The sequence below is a fragment of the Copadichromis virginalis genome, linkage group LG7 (assembly GCF_057382275.1).
Source record: "Copadichromis virginalis isolate Kocher_CV1m ecotype Utaka linkage group LG7, C_Virginalis_male_GT1.1, whole genome shotgun sequence".
Classification (NCBI taxonomy): Eukaryota; Metazoa; Chordata; class Actinopteri; order Cichliformes; family Cichlidae; genus Copadichromis; species Copadichromis virginalis.
The window spans coordinates 66,520,158-66,545,845 of NC_140624.1; the positions used below are offsets into that span (position 1 = coordinate 66,520,158).

Consider the following 25,688-nt stretch of genomic DNA (forward strand, 5'->3'; position numbering starts at 1 on the left):
ATTAGGTGTCCTCTCTGTTTAGTCTCAAATATTCAGACCCAATAATTAAACTTTCTGAAGAAGCTAAACTTTTTTTTTTTCTCTTCCTCTTTCAGGACTCTGAAATCGCTACAGATTGCAACCATGTAAGTGTGTGGGTTTTTTTTTCTTCTCTCTCTACCCTCACACTCCACCTCCTAGCATGCACTATGATGTCTTATAATTTTATGACGCAATGATTTTCCACTAAAAGTATGCACAAGTTTTGTAATGATTCATATAAACAACCGATAGCCAACATCGGTACTACTGCTTTTTTTTTTTTCCCCCCCGCTATCCAGAAGTTTGTCTCATTAATGAATGTCTGTCACATTAAATAACAGAAAGACTTTATAATATAAAATGATTGACATGTTAAAATGTTGTTTTTATTTTTTATTTGTCCTGTTTTTCTTTCTTGGGTTTTTTCTCCACTCTGTCCTTATTGGTGTAATTGTCATACCTCGTATCTTCTCTCCCCCAGCTGCTGTGGAACTATAAGCTGAACCTGACCACAGACCCAAAGTTTGAGTCTGTAGCGGTGGAGGTCTGCAAGACGACCATCTCTGAGGTCAGTCGCTAAAAACAAATCTCTGCAGCTCAACTTGATGGTCTTCATTCAAGCCTCCAAACGATTAAAAGAACATCAGATAAACTGGCAAATTTAGAAGTTTTAAGACTGCTGTGATTTTGGAGTAGACTTTAAAATCAGGAACTAGAGCTGTCAGCACAATGTTAAGAAACTGCAGCCAGTTTTTATGTCCAAAATGTCAAAGAGATGTCAGAGGAATCGGGGCCGGGGCTGGTCGGTACTTATGTGTAATACTACAAGGTGGTGGAGTTAGTCAGTGTAACCTTTATTGACCAGTTAAGTCATTAACCCTTTAAAACCGGTCGGAGCGGGCACGCTCTGTTTTGCGTTACTATCCTTGTAGAACTGGAACCACGTAAGCTAGCGCAATAATTTTTTTGCATATGAAACCGGAGGAGTTGTACTTACATCTTATGCCATCAGCTTGTCCTCGGTCACGGTTTCCTTCCACATATGGCTTTGCAAAAACTGCATAAAAAGCACTTGCAGCAACAAAAATATAATATTCCAGAAACACGCTTTGCCGATCCGATCAGCTGTTCATAACACTTCCTACGTTGGAATAGACATCAGCGCGATCTATCGCATTTCCGCCATTACTTGCCAGAAACCGGAAGTGATGTCATTTTCGCGGAAAATGTAGGGTTTTTTTTTTTTTTAACCTTCGGGGCATTATAAGCCTATACTGGTGTTTTTAAAAGGTATGTTTGACTTTATGCTTTTCTGAATAGTTTCTGGGATGTTTAGGACTCATATTGCACTGCTGGAAATAGTTTATTTTGATGCATATGCTGTTTTTTTTTTTTTTTTTTTGCAAATTTGCATTATAATATTTATTTTCGTTTTTCCTGCAGTATATAAAAATTGGTGTATCTCAAAAATAAAACTATGAAGACCATCAAAGTAAATTTCCTGTTGTTGGAAACTATTTTGTGCAACTTTTTTGTATTTACAGTTTTGAGGGATAAACCTCTTAAATTTCTCTAACTAGAAATATATGGTAAAAAACCAAAAACGATTTTCAATTTTTTGTACTTTATTGCCCTTTTTTTGCACTTTATGTAGTTTCTATGGACTTAATGCATACATATTATTAAAATTTGGGCTATAACGGTTGTATTGATGTATTGCAACTTGAAATGCTCCCACAAATGGCTCCACAGCATGTAAAAATATAAAGATAAGTTCTGGCAGACTTGGTTCTATGGTAGGTCTTAAAGGGTTAAAGCCGCTTTTCCAGATTAGTACCTACTCGGATCGGCAGGTTTTCACTTACAATTGAGTAACACGTAATGTGAGTGGTCGTCATGGCAACGCTGCCGAGCGTCCTATGACGTAATTAGTAGGGGTGCAACGATATTCGTATCGATATTGAACCGTTCGATACAGTGCTTTCGGTTCGGTACGCATATGTATCGAACAATACAATTTTTTTCAATTTATTTTTTATTTTTTATTTATTTATTTTTTTTGTGTCCCGTTTGGATCTATAGCCATCAGAATTGTTGTCTTGAGGCCAAGAAAGATGCCAAGAGGATTTATTTTAAGTGGATCATCATATTGGTCCATTTGATTGACCTTTATTATAATTATGAATTTATTTTATTTTCAGTTGCAAACGGGACAGACATGACTGTGGGATAGGACAGGGGGAAAGAATGAAAGAAAGAGGGGGAGAGAAAGAAAGAAAACCAAAGGGGAGAAAAAAAAAAGAACAATACAAAATTTGTAATTTATTTTATCAACTTTCCTTCTGACGATGCTGTCTGTGTTGAGCGCTCAGTGAATCTGCATTTGACTACTCCGCCTAGGCTCGAGAGTGCAGCCTAGGCGGAGTAGTCGAACGCAGATTCACTGAGCACTCAACACAGACAGCATCGTCAGAAGGAAGAGCGCAGGGCAAGCTAGCGAGACAGAAGTGGACCTCCCCACCCTCATTCAGATCTGGCGTTTGGAATTATTTTGGTTTTCATGTGACGTATGACCCTGAAGGTAAGCGAGTCATGGACTAAAGTAAAACAGTATGTTGGATGTGCCATGCAATGCTCAATTACATGGGTGGGAGCTAGTGTGTTAGCGCAGTTAGCTCGTTAACGTGTTGGCCGTCTAGCCCCTCTGTATAGGGTAGCTCGTTAACGGAGATTTGCCGTGTTGTGGCGTTAAGGTTATTTCAACGAGATTAACCTGAAAGCACTAGTGGGAACACAACGAATATGACTGCACATTTACGCCGACATCATCCTAGTGCAAAGACAAAAACAACAAGCATGCATGCTACAAACTTTAGCCGAGTCATTTAGACAGCTGTTAGCACAGGATTCTCCTTATGGAGACCTGATATGTTTAATATGCTGCTGAGAATATAGCCCAGAAGAAGCGGATAGTATAGCTTTTATTTTGGAAAGAGACATTTCTCTGTAATAAACTCTCTTTTCCAAAGATGAGTGATTCCTCAATCAGATACAGGGCTCGCAATATCGCTAGCCCGACGTCCCGGGGCTATCTCTGCCCTGCCTGTCGGGCTATTGTAGGAAGGAAAAATATATGTCAATGCTTTTGCATTCTTTCAGAAATGTAGCTGGGTAATTATGTCATTGGCATCGGTGAGCCACTGTCAATATGTGACATATTGAAATCGTGTTTGAATTTGCGCTTGTTTTTTTGCTTTCACTTTGCAATCGTGCGAACTGTGTATAGAGAGCGACAGCACTGATCTGTGAGTGATGATAATTTGTGCACCAATTCCTCTGACATGGTCTTATTAATTGTTAGCTTACTATGCAAACATGACAAGTGAAATCTCCCGCAGCAAGCTTAAACATGTGAGAGGTTGATCGCGCAGAGAATCGCTGAGCTTATGTGAGTGCGGCAGGATATATATTTCACTACGATGACCTGGATGACTGAGAACCTTCACAGACAGATATATATTTTAGTTCTGCTGAGCCAAATAAGACAGGTCAGGGTGAAGAAGTGACAGCCAAAGAAAAGCTTACCACAAAACGGAGAAGTTATGACAAATCAGACTATAAGGCAAAAAGAAAGTGCAGCTTTATGGTTTCATGGACAAAAGAATTTCTGTGGCTGCAATATGACGAGCTAAAAAACAACACGCACAAGGGTTAGGGTTAAATTTAAAAACTGTACTTTTGTGTTAAAATATATATTTATAATTTTAATAAATGACAAATTAAAAAGGCATGAACATTTTTTTTGTATCGAAAAAATATCGAACCGTGACACCAAAGTATCGAACCGAACCGTGAATTTTGTGTATCGTTGCACCCCTAGTAATTAGTATGTGACACGAACGCTACAACATAGGTGGACGTTGACGATATCCCTGCTGCTCGGTCTGTGGCTTTCCGTCAGACTCGGGGAGCACGGTGTGTTGCCGGGTTTCAAAAATGGCAGTTTTGATTTTCGTGAACGAGGCGTCACTCGATGAGTTCAGCCAATCGGTGGACTCAAACGAAAGCAAATGTGTGAATCCAATTTTTTTTTTTTTTCTTCCTCCTTTCATCGTCTGCTCGTGTTCAATGCTTTCATTGCCATCGCAGTAGTTTTGTGTTTGTTGGTCTCTGTGCTTTGGGACAAAATCATAGATCATAAAATTTCAGCTGGTTCCTGATCTGGAAGTGATGGGCATGTTGGAAAATATGAGTGGTTAATTGGATTTTATTTATTTAGTTTTAATTAATGGCTGCAGAGGGACAAACACATTTTTCTGCCATTGAAAAGTTGTCACACAGCACTGAGGAAAAACTGCTTACAGATATTTCTTTTCAGTCCCGGTGGTTTTCCTATGGAAGGGCAAAATCTGTTCACGACCCTCACCAATGTAAACCTTTAGCATGAATTACAGTAAAAGGTCCAAATCTAGAAACGATTGGAGTGCAGTACCAGGTAGCACGAAGAAAAGCGCACAGATACAAATGGAGAACTTTTAAAAATGTATTAATTTTTTTCAATGAAAATCACAATTTCTAGATTTTTGTAGGAAAAAGGACATTGGTACATTCAAGTGTAAAAATAAAGCTGAGTTAATCAGAAGTGTTCAGACCTCGTTGTTCTGGACAGGTGACACGAGGTGCTTTTAAAGGCAGGTTTGTGTTTCAGCTCTCACCGAAGTGTCGCCTTCGCTTTTCTCCATTCAGATTAAAGAATGTGCCGCGGAGGAGCTGGGGAAAGGTTACCTGGTTTCCTGCCTTGTAGATCACCGTGGCAACATCACCGACTACCAGTGCAACCAGTACATCACCAAGATGACCACCATTGTTTTCAGTGACTACCGGCTGATCTGCGGCTTCATGGGCAAGTGTCGCGATGACATCAACACGCTGAAATGTGGCAGCATCAGCACCGGAGAGAAGGTGAGGAGAAGGGATGTCGGACTTCAGAGAAAGAAGCTTGTTGTGTTTGACTAGTGCTGCTTGGTTATTGGTGGAGTAACATCTGTGTCGCTGACTCGTTGTTTTTGGCTCTTATTTACACTCATGTTGTTAGATGTATAAATAATGGGTTTGTATTCAGAACATTTGCTTGATTAGATAATTCTCTACTTTATTTTTCTTCTATTTTTTTTAGGAGATGGAGATGAGATTGTAGTCAGTAATGTTCTGCACATTGTTATATTGCCCATTAACTTGAGTCAATACCTACGAACCAATAATCTGCCATGTTTGTTGTTGTTTTTTTGGGGGGGGCGGGGGGAAATCATGCATTTCATTTGTATGAGCTGTTAAAAATGAATGTTATTAGTTTTTAATGTTTATTTCAACTTGTTTTTTCAGTTTGTACCCAACAGGTGCTTGCTTAGGATACTAATGTGAACCTATATCGTGACAATTATTGAAAACATTCAATACAATACAAAAAAGTTAAAATATTGACGCGAGCTCTAGTCGCAGGTTCATATAAATCGAAGCCCTAACTGTTATAAATTTGGTTGAATTAGACAAGATCTTGCAGGAGAAACTATAGCTGGTTGTCAGGAATCTTATGTTGATGTGTCCAAAGAAACTGCAGCACCAAATGGACTGCTGCACACACCACAGTTGAAGTAGTTTGTGCTGAATGAGCGCTCCCAGATGCCTCAGGATGTGTTTCTGATGCTGGAGGGTGAATTTGTGGTGCACGACTTGATGAATGTTTCAAATGGAAATCTCACAGTTGTTGCAGGTTTACAGCAGAGGTTTAAAAATGGCGGCCTCTCTGGAGGTGTGTCGATGTGTCAGAGAAGATGACATGAGATCTAACTACGCCGTAGCTGTACATCGAAGATTGTTTATAGTGCTGCTCATATTCTTACTGACCTGCTGGATTTTGGTCGGAGAGCAGATAAAACTCAAAGTGGACTGAGCTCAAATGACAGAAGAGGAGTTTGTAGCAGCTTGTCAGCGAGCAGAGCGAATCGATCTTCCACTGAACGTGTTTCCCTGCCGCAGAGCTCCATAAGCTCCTCAGACACACACTTATTATCACGTTGGCACGATTAGAGCTCAGAGAGGATGATTTATCTGTGGGCGGGAGTGCTTTTAGTTTCATTATCAGAAATTTGTCACAGTGGCTCTGAGTGGAAATCGGACAGACCATGTTGGCGCTTTAACTTCTCGCACACTGAAACGACACGAGGCAGGATTGTTTATGAACTGATTCTCAAAATGAGAAAATGTGTTATTAACTCAGCTTTAACTTGATGTTAAACTTTAAAATCAAGCTTCAGCTCTCTACTTTGTGAAATTAATCAGAAATTTGTCTTCCACCTGTTGTTAAAACTAGATGGTTGAGATGAAACGACTGTTTGCACTCTCCTAGATTCCTGAATATAAAAAGATAAAGCCCATCTGGACTCTTATCTAGTCCTTGATCTCACAGGCTTAAAAGACAAAGGAGGAAACAAAAACTGAGGAAAAGGAGCGCGCGCAGTAGCGAGTAAAGCCATTGTTTTATAGATGAGGTGTTTATGTGGATTTGGACGGGAAAGCAAACCCTGAGCCTCCTGAGCATTTAGCTGACAAAGAACAAACGTTTTCCAAGAGCAGAAGCACAAAAGGTCGCTGAAACTGTGTTTAATTTATTTATTTTCTGCAGCTGACCTCTGTATTTGGTGATATCTCACTATACGAAGCGGCCCGGCTTCTTGTAGATAGCTTGTTGATATCATTTCTTGGCTTATCTGTAGAACTGACAAAGGAGATGAGGTTGGTGTGTGTCATTGAGAACTGCATGACCCAATGTGCATGTTCTCTTTGACACATTACATAATAGATGGAATAAATAAAAATAAACTGGTGCTGTTCAATTCAGTTTACACCAACTCCAATCAACTTTGAATAAGTATAAAGGAGACGTTTCAAATGCACCAACTTGTTTTGACCACCCACCTTTCCCACTGACTGATATGAGCCTTTACCCACAATGCATTTCTTTAAGTTGCATTGTGAGTTTCTGTTCCTCACAGGCAGGAAACTGCTGCACTTGTAATAATTCATGATATTGGGGCACAAAGCTGGAAAAAGTGTAGATATCTGCTGGACTAATGAAGTGATAATGTTAAAATAGCTGCTGTCTGGAAACGAATCCTTGTCGTACCAGAGCTGAGCCACACCGGCAGTAGTAACTGTGGTACCTTTGCCCTCCTCACAGGACGTCCACTCTCAGGGCGAGGTGATCGCCTGTTTGGAAAAAGGTTTGGTTCGTGAAGTCGAGGACCAGGCGGGGGCGCACGTCATCAGGGAGGAATGTAAAAAGGCCATCATGAGAGTCGCCGAGCTCTCCTCCGACGACTTCCACCTGGACCGCTACCTCTACTTCTCCTGCAGAGACGACAGAGAACGCTTCTGTGAAAACGTAAGAATCCTTTATTCTAGAGCTCAGAGGATTCTTTTATTCAATTATTTTAAATTGATCAGTAATACTCTTAAATGTCACATTCTGGAAACACTTTCTAACGTTCTCTTCTCCCGATCTACCTTTTTTAAAATATTCTATATCCTATTTTTTAAAAAAAACTGCTAAATTTGTATTATTTGTAAGCTGAAGTACCATCCAACTAGGGTCTTCTCAAATTAACGTCCCTTTGTTTCAAGATGAGCTAAAATGTGTTTCTCTGAATGTGCAGATTAGCCGAGACTATATGACGTTAGCACGAGAAGTTAACGATCAGAAAAATCCAGATGTTTTTATTTACTTTGAAAGTTAGAAGACAAACCTTTAAACCGTGAGGGAGAAATTACTTTGTGAACATTCAAATTAAAATGAACTAACAGTACCTGACAGTATAAACTACCCAACTACATTATTAAATATTATAATGGAAGACATTATTCATTTGTTACTCGCTCAAAAAAAAGTTCTTCAGTGGATCCAAAGTGATAAACTATAAAGAAAGATTGCGGTTTTCCCACGTTGGTTTCTTTTCACTGACTCCTGAACTGAATTGAAAGTTCACGTTAAAGACGTCATAGTTATCTCTGACTGCAGGCTCGTTTGTGGTTCCTGGGAGATTTAAAATTAGAATGTGAGGTAGAGCCTTCAGCTTTCAGGCCCGTGTGCTCCGAACCCAGCTCCCAGTTTGGATTCAGCTGCTCTACTTTTTAAGATTAACCTTCAGTCTTTCTGTTTTTTGGTAAAGCCTATAGTTGGTTAGTTAGTTGCTGCCTTCTGTGTCACATGGGATAAAGAGAAGTTGTAGTTGTTACCTAACATTAGTAAAGCACCTTAAAATGACTGAATTTGAAAGTTGATGAACTTTTTCCTTTTTTTTTTTTTTTCCAGACTCTGGCTGGGGAAGGAAGAGTTTACAAATGCCTCTTCAATCACAAGTTTGAGGATTCCATGTCTGAGAGGGTGAGTGCCATTTACTGTGTCCACATTTTATTTATAGAGATTTTTTTTCCTCTACAAAATACTTAAAATGAACCTTTTCCATCTCCTGGTGATGGGGAAAAAGTCTTATAGTGATGATGGTTACAGAACAATGAAGTGTACAAATTGTGATGGATACGGCCTTCCTGCAGATTAAAAATCAGACTCGTTGAGCATTCAGTTGTGTAATAAGTGTCTGTGTATGTTGTGTGTCATCAGTGCCGCGAGGCGCTGACCACCAGACAGAAACTGATTGCTCAGGACTACAAGGTCAGCTACTCGCTGGCCAAAGCCTGCAAGTCGGACCTGAGGAAGTACCACTGCAACGTGGACACCAGCATGCCCCGAGCGAGGGAAGCTCGCCTGTCCTACCTTCTGCTGTGTCTGGAGTCAGCCGTCCATCGAGGTGAGCAGACCTTTATCTGTCGCTCTTGGCTCCAGCAACTAATTAATGTCCCTTTTTGTTTGTGTGGCACTCAGAGGCCACTGAGAGCTCAATTACATGTCAGTCATTGCTCTGTTTCTCCACCACGAACCCGCTCCTGTTTATTTTGCTGAAGACTAGTCTGAGGCAGACAAAGTAAAACTGTCGAGTTTGTGTGAGGGTAGAAGGTTAGTTTCATTTAACCTCAGAAGTCAGTTTCCAGGTTGGTTCCTCGAGTTGTTTTTGTGAAATGTGTTTGAATATTTTGTGCTTAAACGAGATACCACAGCTACAGTGTGTGTGTGTTTTTCAGGTCGTGTGGTCAGCGGCGAGTGTCAGGGTGAGATGATGGATTACAGGCGGATGCTGATGGAGGATTTCTCTCTGAGTCCTGAGATCGTGCTGCACTGTCGCAGTGAGATTGAGAGTCACTGCTCCGGTCTGCACCGCAAAGGACGAACGCTGCACTGCCTAATGAGGGTCGGCCGAGGAGACATGGGCGCCATCGATCCCAGCTGTCAGAAGGCGGTGAGATGGCATTTATAATATTCACTGTATGGTTACAGAAACATTTACATAGATATCACTGTACAGATTTACCTGCATGAACACAACTGTTTGACCGTCCCACAGCCATATTCCTACATGTCCCAGAATGTCGTGTAATGTCTTGCGCTCACTTTTTGATTTTATTATGATATTTTTTCCGTCCACAGCTGCAAACGTTGATCCAGGAAGCCGACCCCGGGGCCGACTACCGCATCGATCGGGCGCTTAACGAGGCCTGTGAGTCCGTCATCCAGACCGCATGCAAACACATCCGCAGCGGCGACCCCATGTGAGTCCTCGTGGAGGGAGAGGGATCCAGCAAATAGAAATCCTAAAATTTGACACAGAAAGTGCAATGATCCCACCTGCTGTATGATCATGTGGATAAAAACCTGAAGAAGAACCGACCGTTCAAGGTCTTATGGCTGCTGCGCCGTGTGGCTGAGATGTGAATGCGTTTGTGTTTCCTGATCCTGCAGGATCCTGTCGTGTCTCATGGAACATCTGTACACTGAGAAGATGGTGGAGGACTGCGAGCACAGACTGCTGGAGCTGCAGTACTTCATCGCCAGAGACTGGAAGTAAGTCCTGCCGACAGGCTGAAGAAAGTCTGTTTTCGACATTAATGAGGTTCAGATGATCATCTTCAATTTAGTATATCAGTTTATTGGTATTTGGTAATTGATCATTTTAGTTGTATTGCTTTTTAACAAGGCTGCTGTAAAAGTATTCTTGGTTAGTTGATTGCCTCCATTTAATACTGCGACCATAGATGGTATAAAAACACTTGTTAGTAAAGTGCTGATTGGAAGCCTTGAGAGTTTTGCTGTTGCCATCTGCTTTGAAGTGAAAGTTGACAAGTGAGGATCTGAAGTGAACCTGAACTTAGGGAGGCATTTAGACGGGGTGGTTTTTCTCATAGATGTCTGTGGGACTGGAAGGATTTTTACAACCACAAGCACCGCCCCCCTGGTGTTTTTTTTTTTTTTTTTTTTTTTTTTTTTTTTTAAAGTAGGTTTAAGACAGTTCTGCATTGGTTTTACGTTTCAGAGCCAGGATCTTCGTCTATCTTTTATTCTGTCTGTGCTTTAGTCCCAAAGAGACAGCTGCAGGTATTAATCTGCCTGTTACATCCTGTGTCGCTGCTTAGGTTGGATCCGATCCTGTACAAGAAATGTCAGTCCGATGCATCCCGACTCTGCCACACTCACGGCTGGAATGAGACCAGCGAGTTGATGCCACCTGGTGCCATTTTCTCATGCCTGTACCGCCACGCCTACCGCTCTCTGGAGCAGGGACGAAGGGTGAGTCTCTGCCGTTGATTTAATCTAATGATTAAATGTGAAGGTTACAGCACTTGGAGATCTCCAAGTGCTGTTTTAGATTTGTTAATAGAACAGTTTGTTTCAGGAGAGGTAACTGTAAAGCACAAAAACCTGGCTTATAGGGCATTCATGCAGCCATAGGAGCTCTATTTACATTAGGAAAGTAGACTAATTTTATAAAGAGACTGTGCACTGTGGCTCAGTGAAGTGTTGCCTTAATTGTGTGACTGCTTACAGTATTGCAATTAGTACAGTGTGCATTTTGTTTTCAAATGACCACTGCAGTTTTTTGGACTAATTTGGACATTTTTATGCCAAATAAGCGATTTACAGGGGGAACGTTTTGTATACTCTCAGTGGCTTGAAAGGCCTCTGAATTCAAATTAGTTAAAGTGCATTTTTCTACAGTTTAGGCTTTTTAAATAAAAGGTCATTTAAATGTTCCTTGCTTTAAGTTTTCTGTGTCTGCACAGTTGTTTCTGTTTTTGTTCTCAAGGTTGTGACTTATCTGTAGGCTCAGCCTAAAAGTGCAGATACAGAAGTTAAACCCTTGTTTAGTCTGATGAATTTCTGCCAAACGTGAAAAATACTGGAAATGTTTGCAGTTTGAAGGAGGTGAAGACAGCTGTGACGAATTCAGATGAAGTGACTTTAATCTTTATTTAATATAAACACACAAAGTTGCTTTAAGCCTGAACTGACAACAACTTGCATGTGTGAAGAGGTAAATGTAAGGTGCCAAATATATACAGGAAGTCTCTGACCACAGAATGCTCTCGTAGTTCCCCAGTGGGGAGTCTGAAGCGGAAAACCATGGTTCGATGGTGAGTACCTCTTACTGCTGCTGATCTCATGATGCTGCTCACAGAATCGCATCTTGGATGATTACTGGTGGTTTGTAGAGGAGAAGTGATTGTGTTGGATAATTCCCACCCACTCTCAGTGCATGTGGGAGCTGGCTTTTAATTGCTGAAGTGAGCTGCTGAACCCTGAAGTGAAGAATCAATATGACAATCCACTTACGGAAAACTTGGTGATGCTGATGATTCAGCTGCAGCAAAATTAAGCCTTTGATTTAAACAAGCAGTGTAGGAAACGCTGGCTGTGTTTAAGGTGATACTCCACCCAAAATGTGTTTTTTCCAGTCCTGCTGAGGCTTGTAACAAGTTGTGTGAAATTAGTTAAACACCCTATGATGTTACAGAGAGAACCTTGCTAATCTAATTATCCTCTGTGTAGCATCTGGCAGTGGTGGGGAGGAAGAATTCCCTTTTGACAGGAAGAAACGTCCATGAAAACCAGGAAGTTGTAAAACGCTGCAGTACCTGGAATGTCCACTTGAGGCTTGAGTGTAGAGTCGGTCCCCATAGACTAAACATGTTGTAAACATGTTTACAGCCTGCTGCAAAAAATGTTTTGGCCTATATGGGAAGTTTCACACACCTTGAGCAGGTGTCTGTGCTCCAGCGGTCATTAATATCAATGCATTTTAGTAACCTGGGAATGTGCAGCTGCATTACAAGTACAGACTGGAGAAATACAGTGTGACAAAATCATTAATAGCTTTTTAAAGAGCTCAAAAATCGCAAAGACCTGTATACAGTGCAACGCTGATAATGAAGACTTGATTAGTAGAAAGGCAATGCTGCTCTCCGCCATTGTCGTCTTTGTTAATGAGAAATAAATGGCGAAAAACAAGTGCCACAAAAGTATTAACGTTTAATGTCAATATCACACTCACATTTTATCTGTTAATACTGAATTAAACGTACAAATCTAAAGGCTTTTGAGGATTAAATGTGAAGGACAGACACACTGAAAATCTTGGGTGGAGTATCATTTTACAGTGTCCGTGATTAACAGCAGCCGATACTTTGGTGGGTAATTTGATGACGATGTCGTCATCGTCGTCCTCCTGCAGCTCTCCCGGGACTGCAAGGTGGAGGTGCAGAGGATTCTCCACCAGAGGGCGCTGGATGTGAAGCTGGACCCTGAGCTGCAGAGGCGCTGCATGACTGACCTGGGAAAGTGGTGCAGCGAGAAAACGGACGCCGGGCAGGAGCTGGAGTGCCTGCAGGACCACCTGGACGACCTGGTTGCTGACTGCAAGGAGGTGGTGGGAAACCTGACCGAGCTGGAGTCAGAGGTTAGCTTGTCTCCGCACACTGCAGTTTCTTTAAAGCGTGCAACGTGCAAAACATTAGGCACAAACATGAGACAACTGATGTTTCCAAGGTTCCTTTGAGGCATTAAAGGTATTAAAATCAAAGGAAGTAAGGGCTTGAAATTAGTTTTGCATAAATTTTCTGTATGTAGTTAAAGATGATTAAGGATGATTAGAAAAAAGACTTGGCCCTTTTTTATAGGTGTTTACAAACCAGTTTCCAGTTGTCTGAAAAGTTGTATTATTTGCACTGAATTACTGGCAGGCAGCAGGTGGGGCATCAACCTGATAATTAACTTCTCAGTATAGTACGCAGACATTTGGACTGAAATAGTGAGTTTGAGCCGTCCCACTCTGATAAAAGCAGGTAAACCTGAACTGGCTGAAGTCATTTTGAGTTTGTGATTTCCGTCTGCAGGATATTCAGATTGAGGCGCTGCTGATGAGAGCTTGTGATCCCATCATTCAGGCCCACTGCCATGTAAGTATGAACTGATGAGCACATCTTCCTTCAAACTTCAATTCTTTGGACATTTTCTGTGTTTTGGTTGAATATACTAAGTTTGGTTGAGACTCTACAACAGCCTCCAAGCAAACTGATGTTCCTGTGACTGAAGCTGCGACGCGTAACGTTTTTCCTTAGCAGGTCAGAGACGCCATATACTCAACAATGGAATTGAAGCATGATGCACAAAAAGCTGAAGGCCTGCCAAGGAGGATATTTTGCAGTCTAGTTAAATTTAAAAAAATTCATCTGTAACAGCAAAATCAAATTTTCTCTTGTGGACAGTCCCCATGCTCTTATTTTGAAAATTCTCTGCAAACCAGCAGTCCTTTCACAGCTCATGTTTTCCTTCCAGTAGGTTCATCTTTTCACAGTTGTGAGACAGTCATTTCCAAAGCTGCCCTCTTATTTATTGCCACAGTGTTGTCTGGTTTATTAATATATATGTGCTTCTCCTTTTGTGCCCCCCTGAAGTTACAACTTCTGAGGGGTTATTTGTTTGTTTTTAGGATGTTGGGGGCTGGACTGAAATGGTCCCTGACCTGGGTTTTCCCATGTGTGGTCTAAGTTCTTGACCACAAAACAAAATTTCAAAGTTTCTGTGTTTGGTCAAAGCTGGCGCCACACGAAGAGCTCGCTGTACTTTGCTAAAATGCTCATGAACAAGTTCTCGTCACACTGAGAGGTTATTTTTGATCAGATGAATAAGACGGTGACTTTTATTTTTTAACTCACTTGAACCATCTTGCATCTATGCAGTGTGCAGGAAATTATTAAGGCACTTTAGAGGAGAAGCACATTTTTCACAGCTCTTTCAAAGCATCTTCTGCTAAATACAGCATGTTGATTACTTTTGTCAGTTTCAACATATTTCAGAGGAAGTTGTCGATGAGTTCAGTCTTCCTTCTCCTTTTCTCTGTGCGCCTGGCAGGAGGTGGCTGATAACCAGATCGACTCTGGTGATCTGATGGAATGTTTGGTTCAGAACAAACACCAGAAGGAGATGAATGAGAAGTGTGCCGTGGGAGTGACACACTTCCAGCTGGTGAGCAGACTGATGGAAATGTGTTGGTGCAGGAGTAGAAGAAGAATGAGCTCCTAATGTTTTGTTATGCAAAATCTTATCAGTTTAGAAAGGCTGTAATATTCCTGCAGCTTCTTGAAATCATTAATAACCAACTGCTCTGACTGCCCTTCCGCCTGTCCACAGATTCAGGTTAAAGATTTCCGTTTTTCCTACAAGTTCAAGACAGCCTGCAAGGAAGACGTCCTCAAACTGTGTCCCAACATCAAGAAGAAGTAAGACAAATACAGACTTGAGCAAAATCAGCCATAGAAGATATCACAAATACAAAAAGCACCAGTATGTCCAACAGTTGATTGGATATGTGACCATACAATCTGAATCTACTGTCTGATTGGGTTGTTTTTCTAAACATACCCTCAGTTTTTAGGTGTTCGTGTTAGTGGTGTCCAGTCAGATACAGTCCTGTTAGACCTGCTGAGGTTTCCAGCTCTCTGTGTTTCAGAGTGTGACCGATGGCTGAATTATACTGTGAGCTGCCAGCAGCCTTTTTCCATCCAGCAGTCCAAACACTGAGGACAGTTTCACATGTAGGATATTTTTTAAAGGAAATTATCTGGACTCACAAGCCTTAGAACTCCGCACTGCTCTGTGATCACTTCTAAGTTGTTGTTTCTGGGTTTGAGAATGTAAATGTTGTAGAAACCTAAGATTGTAACACTGCAGTTGGTGGAAATGTATATTTATGCATTGATGTTGACCACTCAAAGCTCCTTGAACTGCATGCTACATTCACACAGATCTTTATTCTATGCATTGGAGAAATTTATCTGCATTGCATAATTAGCTATGGTGATACTCGTGTCCATTGGATGTCTGTGAAAATCATAACTCCCAAGTTATGATGATGGAAAAAGAGCTTTTCAGGTTTGCAAGCATGAACCTGTGGATGGATCTTTACTGGTTTCCTGTAGTTTAAGTCTGCAGATCACTGAGGGTCTCTCAAGCAGTCCGCTGCTTACTGGGCCTTCTCACCTCTGTCACCTGGCAGGCATGCTGCAGGCCAGCAGGGGTCTGCAGTTAATATTGAAAGATGGGTTTTAGACAGGCTAATCTGAACCTAGTGCTGGATTTGCAGACCACTTCAGGGTCTGTTGCATAGTTTTTCTTTCTACATACAATACAGGTTGAAAAGTGGGCTTCAACAGGAAGTTCACCGAGGGGGAAAATTACAGCACTAGATTGCAGCGAACTGAATTCTGTCATCTTACTCCTCCTGACTGAAGTATGTAGTCTAGCTACGGTGGCTGCTGTAGGACAAATAGCTTTGGCTGCCATCCATCTGTAGTGAGTGTCGGCTGCCAGTTTGCTGTTTACATCAACTGGTGTCTATTCACTCTGGAGGAGGCTGTAGAACGAGTGTGTGTAAGATCGGTCGATGAGTAAGAGAAGCTCTCTTCTGACCGATAACAGCGACACTGAGGTGAACTGTTGAGCTTACTCCTCTGTGGGTAAGCTCAGCCGGTGTTAGTGAAGTTGTGGAGTGGATCTAACATTGTTGGATGTGGACACTTGTAATTAGACATGAATGTTTTTTATTTTGCTTTTTTTTTTTTTAAATAAACTCAGAAAATGACTGACTGCACCTTTTAAAGATGAAAGAAGCACTAAGAGAAGTACAGGCAGCAGCTGCAGTGGAAAACTAATTATTTAAACCTCTGTTTCACTTTGAAGCTGCTGAAGCCCACTTTGGTTGTTCTAAATATGTTGACACTGCCCCCTGGTGACAGTGCATAGCTACAACATGTAGCTGTAGCTTGGTGTGTAAGCTTTGGGTCAGATGAATTCACACCCATGCTGGCCACTAAACTCCACTCTGTCCATCTCCAGCTGTGGTTTTCCCCAAAAATGTATTTGGTGTAATTTGCTTAATTGAGCTTCACTGTTACTCAGCAGTTTATCCTAAGACAGATCTTTCTACTTCATTTTTTTCTTTAATTAAAACTTTGAATTGGACACTTTCTGCTTTTCCTGCTTTACTTTTTTCTCATCTGCTGATCATACTGAATCTGACTGGTCGGGTGAACCTCTGTGACTTCCTGTCGTTGTCAGGGTGGATGTCGTGATCTGCCTCAGCACCACGGTGAGAAACGACACCCTGCAGGACGCCAAGGAGCAGCGAGTGTCTGTCAAGTGTCGTAAACAGCTGCGGGTGGAGGAGGTGGAGATGGTATGTTCTCTGACTCTCTGTCGGGCAGTGTAACGTCCTCAGGTTTGCTGTTGGTTAGCGAGAAACCGCCCAGAAACGTATGAAACAGCCCAACATGCTGTTAAAAGAAAATGATTTTAGAACCTTTATTTTTAGGCTAAGTATGTTTGGTTTTCTGTGAGTTTATAAAAGAGATTTAACCCGTGTTTGTAAAAACAGTTAAAATATATTTCTTTATCAGGACGCATGTGCAGATGGTTCTAGTTCACAGCAACAGCAGCTGCAGTTTTATAACACAGCACATCACACATGACTGACAAACCCAATAAGACACAAGAAAATGAACAAAAATGGATTAGAAGCAGTTAAAAAGAAATCAAATATAAAGTAATGCTTGGAAAAAGTGTTACGAAAAGAAAACGCTAATATATAATGATAGAAAACATGCAGCACAAAGACTTAAGAAGTCAAAATATTAAGATGGAATAACACTTGGATACCCTGATGTCAGTAGGTGCGTATTGAAATGTAAATAGAGTAAACTGAGATGAGCGGATCTAGTTTATGTTCCTTTCACTTTTCCAAACCTGGAGTAAAAAGTAGCAGCAAACGGCATCGTCTAAGGTTCCTCCTGGGAGCATCTGGTGTTTTTTTTTATCTTTTCTGGTGTGCTTTGTTGAAGCGAGCAGAGATCCTTCGTGTCTTTAAAGTTTTTATTTTGTGTCTGTTTCCTTTAAATTCTCCAAATCTGCCTCAAACGTCTGCAGTCAGAGGACATCCGTCTGGAACCGGAGCTGTACGACTCCTGCAAGACCGACATCAACAGGCTGTGTCAGAACGTGGCCTTTGGGAATGCACAGGTCAACACACACACACACACACACACACTAGTTAATGAGTATGAAGGATCCTCCTGAGTTGAACCCAGAACGTTATTTTTGCCGTTCGCATCTCTTCTGATATAATTAAAAACAACCTGTAAACACTCTGTGGACCATGTTAGAACCAAACTTTAGCCGCCACCGCCACAGTGCAGACAAAAGTGTTTCCTTAACACTGAACGAATGAAGTGTTAAGAAAGAGCCGGCAGCTTTAAAACCTAAAACAATTTTACTGCCAGTAGATTTTACCTGTAACTTTGTTGATAAATCCGTAAAATACAAAGTACGAATGTAAGGAGTTGAAGAAAATTTTTAAACAGTCTGAACTGTACAAAAAAAGAATTTATTTATTCATTTATGTCTTTATTGGCTTCATCTCTGCAGGTTATCGAGTGTCTGAAGGAGAACAAGCGTAAGCTGAGTTCGCAATGCCACCAGAAGGTCTTCAAGCTGCAGGAGGTGGAGATGGTTGATTCTGAACTTGACTATCAGCTGATGAGAGTCTGCAAGAACATGATCAGAGTAAGCAAGAGAAGAAAAACAAGATCAGTTTCCTTCACTCTGAATTGTGGACATGAATCTTAGGATCAGGATTATTTCTTAGCGAGTAATTCAGACCATGTAGCAGCGTGTTAATGGCTAACCTTATGTTGTGGATGGATCATCTCAGACATTCTCTTGGCTGAAGTCTTTTCATCATCACAATCTTGTTTCTGGGTTATGATGGTGTTTGTCTCTGCCCATCGGGAACGCTTATCCTCAATCTTCTCTGTGCTGTTTTGTAATTTGACGAAAAATAAAACAGTTTTTCATCAAATGACCAGAAACATCACAGACTCGTTATATTATCCTCTGGTGTCGGTGGCCCCACGGAGGATTTCTTTTGATTAAATATGGGCCTCGGGGTGTGGGCGTTTCTTTAATTGTGGGTCCACGAGGGTTTGATGTTTGTTATTGTGATTGAGCCGAATGTAACGGGCTGTTTGATGTGTTCAGCGCTTCTGTACAGAGTCAGAGGGGAAGAACGTTCTTCAGTGTTTGAAGCAGAACAAGAACAGCGAGATGATGGATCCCAAATGCAAGCAGATGATAACCAAGCGGCAGATCACCCAGAACACAGGTACACACACACACACACACACACACACACACACACACACACACGAAATGGAAATGAAATGGAAAGATTAATTAGAATAAAGCAGCTCAAGTCTAAATAAGCCGAGGTGAGAGAACAGATGAAGTGTTGCTTGTTAGCATGAGATCAGATTTTCATCTCTTATGCGTTTGTTTCCAGACTACAGGCTGAACCCGGTGCTGAGGAAGGCCTGCAAAGCCGACATCCCGAAGTTCTGTGACTCCATCCTAAAAAAGGCCAAGGATGAAACCGAGCTGGAGGGTCAGGTCATCTCCTGCCTCAAACTTAAATACGCTGACCAGGTGAGAGCCACGGCTGACTTTACCAAACCACAGTGTTAGATTAGTTTCACACCTCACATCCAGGTTTTACTACTGGCTCTAGGGATCTGTACAGATCTGTACTTTTATTCTTTGTCTCTAATGAAGCAGCTTTAGTGCAGCTCCTCGGTTCATCCTCTGACTGAGACTAGCTGTTTAAGTCCCTCCCCCTTAAATCAGCTTTCTTCTTATTGGTTGCCCATTGTAAACAGAAGGTTTGAACAACCTCTATACCTGTGACATTATTTCTGATATGTCCTCATTGTCTGGGATCATCAGGATCTGAGCTTTTGGCTGCTGAATAATTATTTGAAACTTCAGAAATGTTTAATTTGAGCAACCCCGGATCTGTAAGAGAGTGTTGCTCTCTATCCACACAACTTTTAATCAATCACAATAAGATGAGAAGCGTTGGTGAGTCCGCCTGTAGATGGTGAAGGAGTTATTTGTGGAATAAAAGTTTATTTTTGTGTGTGTGGCAGCGTTTGTCTCCTGACTGCGAGGATCAGATCCGGGTCATCCTGCAGGAGTCGGCGTTGGACTACAGACTGGACCCTCAGCTGCAGATCCAGTGTGCAGAAGAGGTTTGCTGCTCTCCACTTTCACTGTGACACACAGTTTATTCTTCCCATCACTCCATCCTAACTCAGGTGTTCATTTTGTGCCCGAGCACATGCGTCATAATTATTCTTATTGGGTAAATATTAAGGAATAAAAACTGCTGACATTCACTGTGATGTAGTCATGTCTCCAGCAGGAGGTGCCAGCTGCTTGGTAATAAATTACTGCACAGATATCAGCTGTACTTTTACGTTCTACTTGCTTCTGGGTTCTTTTGGATCATTTAGAGGGGGGAAACATGGATATGACCTTCCTGTGCACCTTTACATTTGAAGGCATGCATGCAAAAAGCAGCTAAATATGTTCATGAAAACAACACAAGTGCTAAAATTAAACAAAGAGTAAAAATATGAATGTCTTTCATGCACACGTGTTGCTCCTACGCTTCGTTCTGTCAGAAGATGTCGAACAAAAGATGACTGGATCGTGACTGAGGCAACAGATTTAAGAGAGAAATATCATCAGAGTTTAAAAATATGGATTATTGAAGCGCTGCTGAGAAGCCAGAATGTGACTCACAGTGAGCAGGCAGGAGCTCAGAGGGGCTCTGACAGCATTAATGGCTTTTTATTGATTATTGTGTGTTTGCAGATCTCCAGTCTGTGTACAGAGGAGGCAGCAGCTCAGGAGCAGACAGGACAGGTGGAGGAATGTCTGAAAATCAACCTGCTGAAGCTCAAGAAGGAAGGATGTAAGAAGGTAAAACGAGCTCACCGCTACCTTCACTGACCACTCAGACAAACAGACCATCATTTGGATTTCAGTTTCAGCTGTAGACGCAAAGTAACCGTTTCTTTTATTATTTCATTTTCATTTACAAACTCTTATTCTTATGATAGAAATCAAGCGTACCTCTTTGAGTTACAGTGATGTAACTGTGGCTATTTTCTGGCATCAATGTTTAAATGAATCTTTTATAAAGAAAAGGAGGAATCGCACTACAGAATCAACTCATGATCCTTTCTTTCTAGAAGCTTTTCTAACAACACATTTATGCTCCTCCTCTCCCGCTCCCTCCTCTCCCACGCTGACCCCGCAGGAGGTGTTGAACATGCTGAAGGAGAGTAAGGCGGACATCTATGTCGACCCCGTCCTTCACACGGCCTGCGCTCTGGACATCAAACACCACTGTGCTGCCATCCCACCCGGCAAAGGACGCCGTGAGTCAAACTCACTCAGAAGTCATGTGACTCAGACACGAAAAACAAACGTCCCACTTTTTATTTCAACGACTGGCTGCTATTCAGCGGCCGTCAGAACAAAAGAAGGGCAAACTTTAATTTTGCTGACTCCTGCAATGCAATGTTATTTATTTTTAATCAGGTAGAGAAAAGGTAGCAGAAACAAACTGCTTCTTCTGCATAATACACAGAAACTACAATCCATCCATCCAAATTCTGTTTGTCTTTCAGTTTATTTATATCTAATGGAAGTTTTGTGTCCCATCAGAAATGTCGTGCCTGATGGAAGCGCTGCAGGACAAACGTATCCGTCTGCAGCCCGAGTGCAAGAAGAGACTTCAGGATCGCATCGATATGTGGAGCTACGCTGCCAAGGTACACGCACCGAGCAGGGAAACACCTGTGATACACGTGCGCACATTTGAGGAGGGTGGAGGTCTGCAGGTGCTATCAATCAAGTTCAGCATAACAAGGACCGAGTTACATGATTTGGCTTCACTTAATCTATCGCAGGATCTTCCAAGAGTGGGAGTGCTATTTTCCAGAGCTCTGACTGGTGGTGATTTTGTATGTCTTGCTCTCTTATCGTCACATTACCTGCTCCAGAGTAAGTTAGGCCTGCAGCATAGGTTGCTATGTTAGTGGTCATTAAAACCAGCTTTAGGTTTAAACCTGAAAACACAAGATTAAACCTGAAGTTGTCGCCTTTGACCTTTTTGAGTCAGTTTTAAGAGACTTTTATTTTGAAATTGATTACTTTAATTCAACATGCTTTTACCTCATAATTGGGCGATTGAACACATTTTTATTTTTTATTGAAATATTTTTGAATAAGTAATTTGCACAAAAGTTGAAAGGTGCTTTTATTTTTCCTCTGAAATGACGCAGGCTTTTAATTCTTTCTCTCTGCCGTCCACCAGGTGGCGCCTGCTGAGGGACTTGGGGACTTGGCCATGCAGGTGATGACATCGCCGTCCAAGAACTACATCCTGACTGTGATCTGTGCCGGTGTGGCACTGCTCTTCATGATGGGGCTGTTCTGCGGCAGGTTCACCAAGCGAGTCACTCAGGAGCTCAAGGACAGGTAGACTCCGCCCCCCCCTCTGGGGTCAGGACATATTTAACGACCGCAACTGAAAAAGACCTCCTCGCCATTTCACCCCTGATGCTCCTGAAAGTCCGCCGCATCGTCTTTACTTTCCTCCTGCAAGCTTTTTCACCCTCTCTCACAGCTGGGGCCATCTACATGGGAATGACATTACCCACAATCCTAGCTGTCAGAGATTTTCACACATTCTTATCTGATATATCTGGAGGGTTTTTTTTGTTTGTTTTTTAACTCTTTCTCTTTTTGCTGTTGGTTTAAGGGGCAAGGATAGGGAGGGGAATTGGTAAGAATGTGGGGTCGGAGGTCAACGGTTATAAGTCAAGGTGAAAAAATGAAATGCGTAGGTGTAAATGTGTAGAATGCAGGGTGGGCAAATGCTCATGTGTAATAGAGCAGTTTAATGACTCCAGTATTTTATTGATAAGAGTGTGTGTTGCTGTGAAGGTATGTGTGTGTGAGCGCGAGTGTGTGTTGCTGTGAGGGTGTGTGTGAGATCCAAACTGTCTTTATGCCGCCAGATTGTTTTCTCCTTCTGCTTGAACAGGTTTTTGGAGTTTATTACACTTTTTTCCCCCCTTCTTTTTTTGTGCTGATTCATATTAGATTTTATCGCCAAGGGACTGCCAAGTGGGCGGTGCCAGCCAGCCCTCGACCGAGCCACAGATAAAGAGGCGAGGGTGGGGCCACAGAGTTGCACCTCACACACTTTGGCCAACTCGCTACAACCGGAATCGCTTGTGGTTATTTTACTTGGGTTTTTTTGTTTGTTTTCTCCAGATGGAGAAACCTCATCAATCCGGTGTCTTATTTTCCCACAGCACAGCCTGTGTCATAAATGCACCGTGTGTGTCCACCTGCTGCTCCCATCATTGCCATCTCGGGTGGGATTTTTTTTTTTTTTTTTTTTTTAAAACATCACTCTGCTCAGACTGGGATGGAAACCAGACGTTTTGATTGCCTCCCATCGCCGCGCAGAGTGGCTGTCGGTTTTGTGCTGGTTGGAACGAAAAAGCTGAGAAGCAATGCAGGAAAAAAATAAAGACAAAAAAGAAACAATTCTAGATTACTATAGAGATGTGAACATTTTTGTGTAAAAATGATACTGGAATCATTGCACATCTTTCGTTCTTTTTCTTTTTTTTTTAAAATATCTATAAATATATATATATTGTTTTGTCATAGCCTTATTTATTTGTTTACTTTTTTTTTTTTTTTTTCATCTATTATTTGAATGTTCTCTGGTTGCCTTTTCTCCAGCGAGACTCCCTTCTTCCTGCAGGGGGGGTGGGAGGAGGGAGAGGAGAGGCAGGGCGGGGGGAGGCAGCAAAGGTGTGAACACCTCCAGGTGTCGAACTCCTTGAGGAACTAGTGGATTTTCACGTGGGACAGTGCGGATTTTGAAATGCTGCATGCCTCCAGCTCCGTGTTTTTATTCTTGGGCTTGACCAGAGTCACTTTGCATGATTCCTGGTTCCAAATAATCTTTATTTGCTTCCTACTGGTTGACTGTTCCTCCTAAGAAAGAGGTCTGAGCAGCAGATGGGGGTAAGGCTTGTGTGCCTGAGATGACCGGATTAAGGATATCTTCTCTTTTTCTCTCTCTCATCATACAGATCCAGGATGTAGAGCAGCCTGAAGCCTGAGCTTTCCAGTTATTGTACATACACTGGCCTCGTTATTAGAAACATTGTAATTTTTTTTTTTTTTTAATTTTAACATTAACATCCATCAGTTCAACAGAAGTTGTGTAGGTTCACCTGAGGCAGTGTCGAGCAGCAGAATGCAGTTCCGCCATTGTCAACTTGATGCCGACTCCAGCATGAGTCAGTGTTCAAGGTTACCGCAGAAATAAAAATGTTTAAAGCTTGTCACAAAAATCATTTTGATCTCTGTAGATGGTTTCTCCTTCATAGCTGCACTCTGGGTAAATTCATTCGTAGCTCACCTGGTCCAACTTTGTGAAGACTTAAAGTTGGGTGAGGGTGCTTTGAGGGTGTGCCGACACTGGCAACTAATTGGAATCACTGAGCTCTGGAACGTGTTTCGGGTGTCTTCTCCTTTGATGATGATGATGATGATGATGATAATGAATATGACTTTGACGTGCAGGTAATTCTTCTAACAAACCATCCAACAGGTCTCTGCTTTAGTAATCGTGGCATTGTCTTTATTTTTTCGCTTGTTACTTGCCACTAATGACTCTGTTACTGTAAAGTTGTCTCAACAGCATTTAACAAAGCATGAGATATTGCCAGGTGCATACCAGTTTTTACCACGAGATGGGGCAACAAGGCAAGAGATTAAGAGCATGTTCTTAGTCTCTTAAGGGAAGGCAGAAATATTTCAGTACACCCCCTGGAAGAATTCTGCCCCCTGGTGGTGAAAGTGTTACAAATGTTACCTTTAACACTAACTGGCAGGTTATGCACACTCACACAGTTTACAACTCTCCCCTCTCGTCCAGATACGGTCACTCTGGCTCTGTAAAAGCATATACACAGACATATATAGTCTGTGGTTCTGTAGAGGAGGACGGATTGCTCGGAGGGCGTGTTTGCGACGCTCAGCCTGCAGGTCGATGCCCGAGGAGGCGTTCAGTCTCATATAAACACGTGTGAGCAAACACTAAATCGAGGGCCTCTCCTCTCCCTGCGTGAGCTGATCACATGTACATGTGTATGATACTGAGTGACGATAACTTACTGTAAACTACATGTACCGTTCCCCTTCTAACTGTTGAAGCTTGGCGTGGTGAGCGCTGCCCTCTCTGCTTGTAAATGAGACGTTCTGCTTCATTGAAATGCCTTTTTTCCATCAGATTTTGTTTGTTTTTAAATCGAAGTGTGCCTAACCGCCGTCCCGCTGTACAGGACATCCCAGACGACCTGTTGCACCCAACAGAGGGTGACGTGTGGCGTATTTGACCGATCTTTTTGTAAAACTCTCTTGTTTGTTTGTTTGAATCCATTGAGCTCCTGATTGGTTTGGGGTTTTTTTTGTCCACTTTTTTTCTTTTGTTGTTGTTGTACAGATGAAAAATTGGACAGTTTGTTAATGATAATAATAAAGTCTGCAAGGTTTCTACTCCACTGTTTCTTTATTTCAAATCCGGCTCAACCAGAATTTACGCTGTGAAATGTAATATCTGTACATGTGGTAATACTTGAGCCCTGCACTAAATGTAGTGCTTTTTTTTTTGTGCATCTATATAAACTTTGAGGAAATGTTTGATTCCAAGTGGGACAGATGTTTGTTTCTACAGTGAGGTATTTGTGTGACATCTGGATGTAAATGAATAGGAGCCAGAGCGGGTGTCCATGTATATGGCATATGTATATGTGTCTGCTTTTATAATATGGAAAAATTGAGATTTGCTAAAAATGCACTTCGGTTGCTGAAGTGATATTTATGTGGCATCAATGAGTAAGTTTAAGATGCCTTCAGAACAGACCCTTACATTTAGGAAATAAGTTTCCTATTCTTTAGGTAATTATGGTAAAACTTTTCTTTGTTTTCACATCAGTTTGTGGGGCTTCAGCTCAGTTTTTTTTGAAGCTTAAAAAAAAATCCCAATTTAATTTTGAAAGGTTAAAAGTTCTCATCTTAAGAAACCGCTGTGTCCAAAAATCTGCGTGTAGTGTTGGAAGAGACCAGCTCGAGCAAAGTGTGGATCGGGCTGTACTTGCATGTAGTTCCAATTTGTACCACAAGGTGGCCCAACTATTTAAACTAGTGTTTGTGTAACCAGGCACATCATTAA

The 25,688-nt window shown here is 41.7% G+C and overlaps 1 protein-coding gene across 5 annotated transcripts in view; it reads left to right on the forward strand.

Moving 5' to 3' along the window:
• Nucleotides 1–25,012, forward strand: part of LOC146706648 (Golgi apparatus protein 1-like) — a 40,916-nt gene extending 15,904 nt beyond the window's left edge. The window contains exons 2-28 of one of the 5 annotated variants that reach the window (XM_085464843.1): nt 96–125; nt 503–589; nt 4,768–4,983; nt 7,259–7,462; nt 8,390–8,461; nt 8,699–8,885; nt 9,217–9,431; nt 9,620–9,741; nt 9,932–10,033; nt 10,603–10,756; nt 11,560–11,601; nt 12,699–12,923; nt 13,360–13,422; nt 14,378–14,491; nt 14,657–14,745; nt 16,583–16,700; nt 17,447–17,539; nt 17,945–18,082; nt 18,557–18,680; nt 18,858–19,000; nt 19,501–19,602; nt 20,231–20,338; nt 20,679–20,799; nt 21,089–21,195; nt 21,741–21,904; nt 22,532–22,605; nt 22,706–25,012. In XM_085464843.1, coding sequence (XP_085320969.1) covers nt 96–125; nt 503–589; nt 4,768–4,983; nt 7,259–7,462; nt 8,390–8,461; nt 8,699–8,885; nt 9,217–9,431; nt 9,620–9,741; nt 9,932–10,033; nt 10,603–10,756; nt 11,560–11,601; nt 12,699–12,923; nt 13,360–13,422; nt 14,378–14,491; nt 14,657–14,745; nt 16,583–16,700; nt 17,447–17,539; nt 17,945–18,082; nt 18,557–18,680; nt 18,858–19,000; nt 19,501–19,602; nt 20,231–20,338; nt 20,679–20,799; nt 21,089–21,195; nt 21,741–21,904; nt 22,532–22,595 — 3,204 coding nt within the window. In that variant the 3' untranslated portion in view covers nt 22,596–22,605; nt 22,706–25,012. Of the gene's footprint in view, nt 1–95; nt 126–502; nt 590–4,767; nt 4,984–7,258; nt 7,463–8,389; nt 8,462–8,698; nt 8,886–9,216; nt 9,432–9,619; nt 9,742–9,931; nt 10,034–10,602; nt 10,757–11,559; nt 11,602–12,698; nt 12,924–13,359; nt 13,423–14,377; nt 14,492–14,656; nt 14,746–16,582; nt 16,701–17,446; nt 17,540–17,944; nt 18,083–18,556; nt 18,681–18,857; nt 19,001–19,500; nt 19,603–20,230; nt 20,339–20,678; nt 20,800–21,088; nt 21,196–21,740 lie in introns of all 5 variants that reach the window. The other 4 variants (XM_085464842.1, XM_085464845.1, XM_085464844.1 and 1 more) reach the window with 4 other exon arrangements.
• The last annotated feature ends 676 nt before the right edge of the window (nt 25,013–25,688 follow it).